The 11138-nt window shown below is 47.1% G+C and overlaps 1 protein-coding gene across 1 annotated transcript in view; it reads right to left on the bottom strand.

Annotated features, from left to right (window-relative positions):
• Positions 1 to 11138, bottom strand: part of otog (otogelin) — a 336135-nt gene that overhangs the window by 255805 nt on the left and 69192 nt on the right. Inside the window, exon 6 of the mRNA XM_034163547.1 lies at positions 3928 to 4085. Within this exon, the coding sequence (XP_034019438.1) occupies positions 3928 to 4085 (158 nt within the window). The remainder of the gene's footprint in view (positions 1 to 3927; positions 4086 to 11138) is intronic.

Here is an 11138-nt window from a genome sequence, read left to right as displayed (position 1 = left end):
TGGGAGCAGGTTTCTTTTTTGTGGGCAAAAAAGATGGCGGTCTTCGTCCATGCATTGATTACCGGGGGCTGAACGAGATCACGGTTTGCAACCGATACCCGTTGCCTTTGTTGGATTCCGTGTTCACCCCCCTGCATGGAGCCAAAATATTCACAAAGCTGGATCTTAGGAACGCATATCACCTAGTTCGGATCCGGAAGGGAGACGAATGGAAGACAGCATTCAACACCCCGTTAGGTCATTTTGAGTACCTGGTCATGCCATTCGGCCTCACTAACGCCCCCGCGACGTTCCAAGCTTTGGTTAATGACGTCTTGCGGGACTTCCTGCACCGATTCGTCTTCGTATAGCTGGACGATATACTCATTTTTTCTCCGTATCCTGAGACCCATGTACGGCATGTACGTCAGGTCCTGCAGCGGTTGTTGGAGAACCGGCTGTTTGTGAAGGGTGAGAAGTGTGAGTTTCACCGCACCTCTTTGTCCTTCCTGGGATTTATCATCTCCTCCAACTCCGTCGCCCCGGATCCGGCCAAGGTCGCAGCGGTGAGAGACTGGCCCCAACCTACGAGCCGTAGGAAGCTGCAACAGTTCCTCGGCTTCGCAAATTTTTACAGGAGGTTCATTAAGGGGTATAGTCAGGTAGTTAGCCCCCTGACAGCCCTGACCTCACCAAAAGTTCCCTTCACGTGGTCGGATCGGTGCGATGCCGCATTCAGGGAGTTGAAACAGCGCTTCTCGACTGCACCTGTCTTGGTGCAGCCCGATCCTAGTCGCCAGTTTGTGGTCGAAGTGGACGCCTCTGACTCAGGGATAGGAGCCGTGCTATCCCAGAGCGGAGAGACCGATAAGGTTCTTCACCCGTGTGCCTATTTCTCCCGCAGGTTGACCCCAGCAGAGCGGAACTATGACGTGGGCAATCGAGAGCTCCTTGCGGTGAAAGAGGCTCTTGAGGAGTGGAGACACCTGCTGGAGGGAGCGTCAGTGCCTTTCACGGTTTTTACTGACCACCGGAACCTGGAGTATATCAGGACCGCCAAGCGACTGAACCCCAGGCAAGCCCGCTGGTCACTGTTTTTCGGCTGTTTTGACTTCCGGATCACTTACCGCCCCGGGACCAAAAACCAGAGGTCGGATGCCCTGTCCCGGGTGCACGAACATGAAGTCAAGACCGAACTGTCGGCTCCACCGGAACCCATCGTACCGGAGTCCACTATCGTGGCTACCCTTACCTGGGACGTGGAGAAGACCGTCCGGGAGGCCCTGGCACGGAGCCCGGATCCCGGAACCGGGCCGAGAAACAGACTATACGTCCCACCAGAAGCCAGAGCTGCCATCCTGGACTTCTGTCACGGGTCCAAGTTCTCCTCGCAGGTGTGGAGAAGTTTCTGCCGGGAACTGGGGGCCACCGTGAGCCTCTCGTCTGGGTATCACCCTCAGACTAACGGACAGGCTGAACGGGCCAATCAAGAGTTGGAGCAGGCCCTGAGTTGTACAACGTCCGCACACCCGACAGCTTGGAGTGAACACCTGGCCTGGATCGAGTACGCGCATAACAGCCAAGTGTCCTCTGCCACCGGCCTCTCCCCATTTGAGGTGTGTCTGGGGTACCAACCCCCTTTGTTTCCTGTGGTGGAGGGAGAGGTTGGTGTGCCCTCGGTCCAGGCCCACCTGCGGAGATGCCGTCGGGTGTGGCGCACCGCCCGTTCGGCCTTGTTGAGGGCCCAGACGAGGGCAAAAGCCCATGCAGACCGTCGACGGTCCCCGGCCCCCGCATACCAGCCCGGGCAGGAGGTATGGCTATCTACCAAGGACATACCTCTCCAGGTGGCTTCCCCGAAATTGAAAGACCGCTACATAGGGCCGTTCCGCATCCTCAAGGTCCTCAGTCCCACCGCAGTGAGGCTCCAACTCCCGGCCTCACTGCGGATCCATCCAGCCTTTCATGTCTCCAGGTTGAAACCACATCACACCTCACCCCTCTGTGCACCCGGTCCGGCGCCGCCTCCTGCCCGTATCATCGACGGGGAGCCAGCTTGGACAGTACGCCGGCTCTTGGATGTCCGTCGAATGGGCCGGGGCTTTCAATATTTGGTGGACTGGGAAGGGTATGGACCCGAAGAACGCTCCTGGGTGAAGAGGAGCTTCATCCTGGACCCGGCCCTCCTGGTCGATTTTTACCGACGCCACCCGGACAAGCCTGGTCGGGCGCCAGGAAGCGCCCGTTGAGGGGGGGGTCCTGTTGTGTGGGCCGCCAGAAGAGGAGGTACTGCTGGCCCACCACCAGAGGGCGCCCTGCCTGAAGTGCGGGCTTCAGGCACGAGAGGGCACTGCCGCCTACAGGAACAGCCGAGGTGACAGCTGTCACTCATCAACTGTGACAGCTGTCACCGATCAACTGCATCTCACCCTGGATAAAAGCAGGATGACACCTCCACCACATCGCCGAGATATCGACTTCTGTGAGAGGTAACTTTCTCTGCCAGCATTCAGTGATTTCAAGAGCTATTGTGTTGCAGCTGTCAACCAGAGGACCGGCGTGGGTCGCGACTGTTTCATCCTACGTCCCGTCAGATAAGTGGTTAAACAGACGCTGCACGAGTGTGTGTTAAAGGTGGAGGTGGAATTCCCACCATTATTGTTACGGGGTGTACACACACCCACACTTGACTGTCTTTGTTCTCCGCCAGCAGTACCAGATCCGACACGCTGAGACGGTGGCCAACTGGGGACTTCGGGACTTGGCGGCTCCAGTATCCTTCGGGTTCGGTGGCGGTGGAAATCGTGTGGTTCCGGTTCATCTCCAGACGGCGTCTCCTATTGTCGAGCCTGCCCACACGACACCTTCATTAATTGACTTGTATTTATTCTGTAATCTGCTGTGTGTGGTTGTGACATTCACAACAGTAAAGTGTTCTAATTTGACTCCCTCTATTGTCTGTTCATTTACGCCCCCTGTTGTGGGTCCATGTCACTACACTTTCCCAACATGCTGATTAGTTCTCTGTTTTCTTACTGAGACCTTATTCATACTATTTATCTTGGTACATTCACATTTTGACTTGACAGCATGTTGCACTGTAAAGTCAAAACTAAAAGTAAGACTTTGAACTTATCCTCGCTTATAAAAGGACTCGATCCCAATCAGTCTTGGTTGTTAAGATGTGTACTTTTCTGTTCACCATTTAGCTGCCACATTCTGGTTTCGAGTTTTCAGTCTGAGACTTTTCTCATTGGTAAATGGTAAATGGTCTGAATTTATATAGTGCTTTTCCATCTGCATCAGATGCTCAAAACACTTTACAATAATGCCTCACATTCACCCCGATGTCAGGGTGCTGCAATACAAGGTGCTCACTGCACACTGGGAGCAACTAGGGGATTAACGACCTTGCCCCAAGGAGCTTTAGTGATTTTCCGGTCAGGCTGGGATTTGAAATAAGGATCCTCTGGTCTCAAGCCCAGTGCTTAACCACTAGACCATCACCTCCCCTCATTGTTTATGAAATGTTGCTCATCTGTAATGTACCATCAACCCGAAAACAAAAATGCACCGTGATCATTTCATGTTCTCCATTCATTTTTTTCTGAGACAGATACAGTATCTTCTGACTTTTCAAGGGAACAAAGTCCATGTCTGTTGCAGGCATTGTGGATAACTGCAGTATTTAATGGTAATTGACTCTAATCACCAAATAGCTTTCACTAATCTTCAGAGCAATTCTTCTCCCGAGGCAGTGACTGAACTTGCAGATAGAAAGGAGGGTGTGTTTTGAAGCTAATCCCAAATTTTCATCCTCATCCAAATGACTGGAAGCAGGCATCCAATCAAAACTGCTGAGCACCTTTGGTGGATTGTGTTTGTTTATTATTACAGTGAGTGAGTGAGTGAGTGTGTGTGTGTGTGTACTGCGGGATCTGAACAAACCTGCACAACAATGCTGGCCTGCGTGGTTTCTTCACAGTCCCTCAGCAAAGTGTACGTGCACCGTCCAGGAAAGTAGTAGTACAGGCCGTCAAATGTCTCGAAGTTGTACTGACCCCATGTCCTGCACGTCATCTCTCGTTCAAATCCTGGATTTGGAACTGGGCAGATAAATTTGCGGTTAAAAGGAGACAGCAATTCACTGTTTTCCACACAATGAGGATCATAGGTGTGGAGGCTGACATACACATTTAATAATGAATATAAGTCCATTGTGCATCAGATCCCAGAGGTTAAGCAGGGTCAGTCCTGATAATACTTGAGTGGGAGACCACTTAAGAACACCAGAGACTGCACACATTTCCCCATGAACAACTGGAGGCTAGTCAGAAAGGAACTCTGGTGTGGATCTTTTGCCAAAGCTCACTGTGGGTCACTGCTGGATTGAATGCGGTAACTCAAGCAATAGCAGGTACACATTTACTTCATGTAACCACAACCCAAGACTGGTATACCTCCATTCTTTGCAGGTATCCTACTCCAAAGATATTGGTATCAGCTAAACATCTCTGAAGTCCTTGAAAGCCTGAATCTTGGTCTTGATCCAAGACATTTTAGAGATCCAGACACTCTGATCTCTAACTCTGCTTCTCATATGCTGCAATTGTTTCCACAAAGATCACTAAATCTTACACAAAGTCAAGGTCAATGAGCCTTTCCTCATCAGCAAAGGCACCCAAGTTGTTGAACTCCACAAAATTACCCTGACACGAGTTAACGCAGGCACTGAAAATACTAAGTATCAGAAAAAGAAGTAAAAGCAAATCCTCAAGATGTTCCACAAAACAGCCCAACTGATACAATTAAACACTTTGTGAAAACCAACACAGGTTGCAACAAACCTTTGTCAATATTCACATATATGGTACATACAGTGGTTGACTTATGGGCGGGTGGGATGATACCCGTCTCTCAAACAAAACTGAGTATGCCAACAGATGATTTACCACCATTGCAATCTCACGGTAATTTGGCAGTTCTCAACCACAACAATCATGGCACTAGTGTTGTGTGGGCCGCCAGAAGAGGAGGTACTGCTGGCCCACCACCAGAGGGCGCCCTGTCTGGAGTGCGGGCTCCAGGCACCAGAGGGCGCAGCCGCCTCACAGGAGCAGCCAGGGTGACAGCTGTCACGCATCACCTGCAACAGCTGTTACCAATCATCTGATCAGCAGGGGTACATCAGCAGGACGACGTCTCCACCTCTTTGCCGAGATATCGTTCTACCTGGAAGGTAATATTCTCAGCTCACTGTGTGACAGTAATCTTTTGTGACTTTGTGCGTTATATAACAGACTCCTTTTCCAACGAGAGGTGGAGGTAGTTTTCCTGCCGTGCGGATTGCTGGGTGCAAACGCGCCCTCATTTAACTGTACTTTGTTCCTCGCCAGCAGTACCAGGTCCGACACGCGGAGGCAGTGGCCACCTGGGAGTTCGGGACTTGGCGGCTCCAGTATTCCCGGGGTCCTGTGGCGGCAGAAACCGTGTGGTTCCGGTTCTATTTCGGAGAGGCGTCTCCTATCTTCGAGCCTGCCCACACGACACCTTTGTGAATTGAATTTTGTCCATTGTTGTAATCTGTTGTATTTGTTGTGCACGTTCGCAACAGTAAAGTGTTGTTATTTGACCTATTCCATTGTCCGTTCATTTGCGCCCCCTGTTGTGGGTCCGTGTACTTACACTTTCCCAACAACTAGATATGCCTAAGATCCTGGCAAGATGATTAGCCTTATACAATGGCTCAAAGTAGCCAGCCCAAAGAGACATCCTCCTGAGAACTGTCTTGTCATAGATGAAGTGCCATATTTCAATCAGGTTATTTGCTGTATCCACATTTCCAAGTCCTCAACTTTGAATGCATGCAAACACCTGCAAAACACTCTAATCTTGAAACTACCCCATTAAATCTGGGACACTGAGCAGATGACAGCCTTCAAGATTTAAAATGAATTCCTGTTGAAGATGAAAGATGTCTGTGGGACAAAATGTTATCTTGCTGTCTAATATATCCCACTCAGTGACCACTGTAATGAGATCTTCTTTCAGCTGCTCTGATTAGGGGTCACCACAGGAGATCATCTGTTTCCATCTCACCCTGTCCTCTGTATCTTCCTCTGCCACATCAGTCACCTGCTTTTCTTCCCTCACTACATTAATAAACCTCCGCTTTGGCCTCCCTCTTCTCCTCCTGCATGGTGGCTCCATCCTCAGCATCCTTCTCCCAATGTACCCTGGTTCCCTCCTCTGCAAGTCTAAACCATCTCAGCCTTGCCTCTCTGACTTTGTCTCCAAACAGTCCTGCCTCTGATATGTTTATTCTCAACCCTGTCCATCCTCATCACTTCCAAAGAACATCACAGGATCTTTAGCTCTATTACCTCCGACCCTGACTCCTGTCTTTGTGCTAGTGCCACCGCCTCAAAGCAGTACAGCACAGCTAGTCTCACTACTGACTTGTAAACTTTCCCTTTCACTCTTGAAGACATCCTTCTGTCATAAATCACACCTGCCATGCTTCTCCACCCTCTCCATCCTGTCTGCACCCTCTTCTTCACTTCTCTACCACACTCTCCATTGCTTCGGATAGTTGACCACAAGTATTTTAACTCATCTACCTTCACCATCTCTACTCCTCGCAACTACACTGTTCCACAGGGATCCCACTCATTCACACATGTACTCATTTTGCACCTACTGACTTTCATTCCCTTTCTCTACAGAGTATATCTCCACCTCCTTTTCCCCTGATGAGGCATTTAGCAGGCTGACATCGTTAAATAGGTGGCTGGCCCAATTTTCTAGACAACAAGGCTATAACCTTATTGATAACTGGACTTTGTTCTCAGGCCACCATGGCTTGTTGATGCTGGATGGCCTCCACCCTACTGGGGAAGGCGCCGCCATCTTATCTGCAAACATAGATAGAGCTCTACAGGGAGGGTAACATGAGGATTTTAAAGCAAGCCATGGAGCAGGTGATTAGAGACCCTGCAAGGCTTACAACAAATGTGGTTGTGGAATCCATTAGTTTAATGGGGAAATAGTGCAGAAAATCCATAGTGGTGAGGGAAATTCAACAAGTTGAGACTGTGGCCTGCTTCCATAGACATGTCCATAAAAATCATAGAGGGATATGCTTTGCAAATTTAATACCCATTGCTACATTGGATGATGTGGAAATTGAGGATGGCCCAATGGTTGCTCCAGAAATATCAAAGATTTTGTGTCTGCTACCTACAACTCATGTGGAATGTCTCAAACCTAAACCTATTTCTAAGCATCTTATATATGCTACTCTGGAACCACCCCTAAACCCAAACAGTGCAACTGTCAACCCCACTGAGGTCCTTAGTCTGGGTCTCATTAACATAAGATCACTATCCTCAAAATCATTGTTGATTATGATCTAATTATTGATCATCACTTAGATATGATTGGGTTATGTGAAACCTGGCTTAAACTTATAGCTGTCCTCCCCTTAAATGAGGCCTGCCCACCAACATATATATTTAGTCACGTCCCTCATGATGCAAAGCAAGGCGGGGTGTTGCTCTTATTTATAAACCTAGGTTTAGCTTATTAGCTGTTGGAGGACACAAATATAACTCGTTTGAGCATCCGATTCTCTGCTCAGGATATTACGCATTGCCAAGGTCAGAAGAATAAAAATCAGCTGTATTACTCTGTCACTGTATATAGGCCTCCTGGCCCATATTCTGAATTCTTAGATGAATCTGGTGAATTCATCTCTAACTTGTCAACTAGTGCAGATAACATTCTGATCATTGGTGACTTTAACGTTCATATAAAAAATCCTTCTGATCCCCTCTGCAAATCATTTATAGAAATTGTGGATGCATTAGGATTTCCACAGTGCATTTGGGACTCAACGCACATTGGTGGAAATACCCTGGATCTGGTTCTCGCATGTGGTATTGCTGTCACAAATATTGACATCATGACTCTTACATCAGTGGTCTCTGATCACTCACTTATTTACAGTTTCACTGCTGTGTATAGTAGAACAACAACCTTAGATATCACTACGGCGATGCATCAACTCCTCAACTAAGACTGAACTCGAAGCTAGACTGCCTGATGTCTTAGCTTCACATTTGGCAAATACCCAATCAGTAGACAGTCTTGTGGACAGTTTAAACTCAGTGCTCAAAACTACACTCAACATGATTGCGCCACCTTTGTTAAAACCAGATTCCCCCAAAATGCAGTCACCTTGATTCAGTGATTACCTGTGTGACCTCAAGCATAAGGCTAGAGGTCTAGAATTGAAATGACGTAGTTCAAAATAGAAGTATTCCACCTTGCATGGTGTGATGCTATCTTAGACTATAAGCATGCATTACTGGCTACAAAGCGGACCTATTACTCTAATTTGAGCAACAAAAACAAGACGAACTCAAAGTTCTTGTTCGACACGGTGGCAACACTTATTCATGGAGAACCACCTGTAGTTCGCTCTCCTTTTACACCACAAGATTTCCTGGATTACTTTGAGAAGAATATAGAAGACATTAGGTTAATGTCAGGTTTTGGTTTGTGCTGTTTTATTGTACATTTTGTCTTATTTTTGGGTGTTGTAGGTTCTTTGTCTGTTGCTTTCTGCTTGGGTTCTCTCTGTCTTTCTCTTGGTGGTGGGCGTTTCCCTTTGTCTGACCACACCCCAGCTCTAGCTGCCTCTCCTCACACCTGTCCTTGATTTGCAGCTCATCACTTGGGTGTATTTAAGACTCTTTGTGCTCTGGTCCTTCACCAGATCGAGGTGCGTTGAGCCTTCTTTCCAGCCTTCTCTTGTATCATTGCCTTGCTTCGTTTTGTCTCATTGTGTTTTTGACCACCTGCTTGTTTTTCTCAACCACGCCTCTAGCCTGATGACTGTTGTACTTCTGCTCTTGTCTGACTGCCTTACCGTGTACCGACCCCAGCTAGCCAACCCAGTAAAAGAGTTAAGCCTACAGATCTGTGAGTTTGTGCTCTGCATTTGTGTCCAGCCAGTTGTCAACACCGAGCCTGATAGTTAAACATATCCCAGCATGCCTTAACCCAGCCACTACACCCTAGTATTGAGGTGGGTGCCATTACTGAGGTATTACCTAGATCTACAGAATTTGAGAGTATCTCTCTAGGCATGCTGAAGAAACTCGTAACGTCAACAAAAAGCACAATCTGTTTATTTGAGCCTATACCAACAAAACTGTTTAAGGACCTGTGGCCCACTCTTGAGCCGACTGTGCTGGAAATGATTAATCTTTCTTTAACTTCTGGATCTGTTCCTAAATGTTTCAAATCTGCAGTGATTAAACCATTACTTAAGAAACCTAATCTTGACCCTAGTGTATTGAAAAACTATCGGCCGATATCAAATCTATCATTTTGCTCTAAAATTTTGGAAAAAAGTGGTGTCCATGGCAACTCGTGGACTATCTTACTGAGAATAATCTCTTTGAGCCACTGCAGTCTGCTTTTAGAAAATATCATTCCACAGAGACTGTTCTCACTAAAGTGGTGAATGATTTTCTGCTTGCAATGGATTCGGACACCACAATGGTTCTTGTGCTGTTACATCTCAGTGCTGCATTTGATACTATGGATCACCATATTCTACTTGATAGGCTGGAAAATCATTTTGGGATTACTGGGAGTGACCTTGCATGGTTAACGTCATACTTGACCAGTCGTTCTCACTGTTTTATACAGTAACACTACCTCCAACCTTAGTGACATGAAATTTGGGGTTCCACAGGGGTCCGTCTTAGGCCCCCTGCTTTTCTCCCTTTATATAGCACCCCTTGGGCACATATTGCGGTGCTTTGAGATTACCTTTCAATGCTATGCTGATGATACTCAGTTATACATGCCAATAACTGCTGGTAATCTCATTCACAAAAAGTCCTTAGAAGATTGCCTTGCATCAGTGAGAAGTTGGATGTCTATCAATCAACTTCAATCAACTTTTTTCTTATATAGCGCCAAATCACAACAAACAGTTGCCCCAAGGCGCTCCATATTGTAAGGCAAGGCCATACAATAATTATGAAAAACCCCAACGGTCAAAACGACCCCCTATGAGCAAGCACTTGGCAACAGTGGGAAGGAAAAACTCCCTTTTAACAGGAAGAAACCTCCAGCAGAACCAGGCTCAGGGAGGGGCAGTCTTCTGCTGAGACTGGTTGGGCTGAGGGAAAAAAAAACAGGAAAAAGACATGCCGTGAAGGGGGGCAGAGATCGATCACTAATGATTAAATGCAGAGTGATGCATACGGAGCAAAAAGAGAAAGAAACAGTGCATCATGGGAACCCCCCCACAATCTACGTCTAAAGCAGCATAACCAAGGGATGGTCCAGGGTCACCCGATCCAGCCCTAACTATAAGCCTTAGCGAAAAGGAAAGTTTTAAGCCTAATCTTAAAAGTAGAGAGGGTATCTGTCTCCCTGATCTGAATTGGGAGCTGGTTCCACAGGAGAGGAGCCTGAAAGCTGAAGGCTCTGCCTCCCATTCTACTCTTACAAACCCTAGGAACTACAAGTAAGCCCGCAGTCTGAGAGCGAAGCGCTCTAATGGGGTAATATGGTACTACGAGGTCCCTAAGATAAGATGGGACCTGATTATTCAAAACCTTATAAGTAAGAAGAAGAATTTTAAATTCTATTATAGAATTAACAGGAAGCCAATGAAGAGAGGCCAACACGGGTGAGATATGCTCTCTCCTGCTAGTCCCCGTCAGTACTCTAGCTGCAGCATTCTGAACCAACTGAAGGCTTTTTAGGGAACTTTTAGGACAACCTGATAATAATGAATTACAATAGTCCAGCCTAGAGGAAATAAATGCATGAATTAGTTTTTCAGCATCACTCTGAGACAAGACCTTTCTGATTTTAGAGATATTGCGTAAATGCAAAAAGGCAGTCCTACATATTTGTTTAATATGCGCTTTGAATGACATATCCTGATCAAAAATGACTCCAAGATTTCTCACAGTATTACTAGAGATCAGGGAAATGCCATCCAGAGTAACGATCTGGTTAGACACCATGCTTCTAAGATTTGTGGGGCCAAGTACAATAACTTCAGTTTTATCTGAGTTTAAAAGCAGGAAATTAGAGGTCATCCATGTCTTTATGTCTGTAAGACAATC

Source organism: Thalassophryne amazonica, chromosome 2, assembly GCF_902500255.1.
Source record: "Thalassophryne amazonica chromosome 2, fThaAma1.1, whole genome shotgun sequence".
Classification (NCBI taxonomy): domain Eukaryota; kingdom Metazoa; phylum Chordata; class Actinopteri; order Batrachoidiformes; family Batrachoididae; genus Thalassophryne; species Thalassophryne amazonica.
The sequence above is the reverse complement of the archived record's forward strand: the minus strand, read 5'-3'. Positions and strand labels throughout refer to the sequence as shown.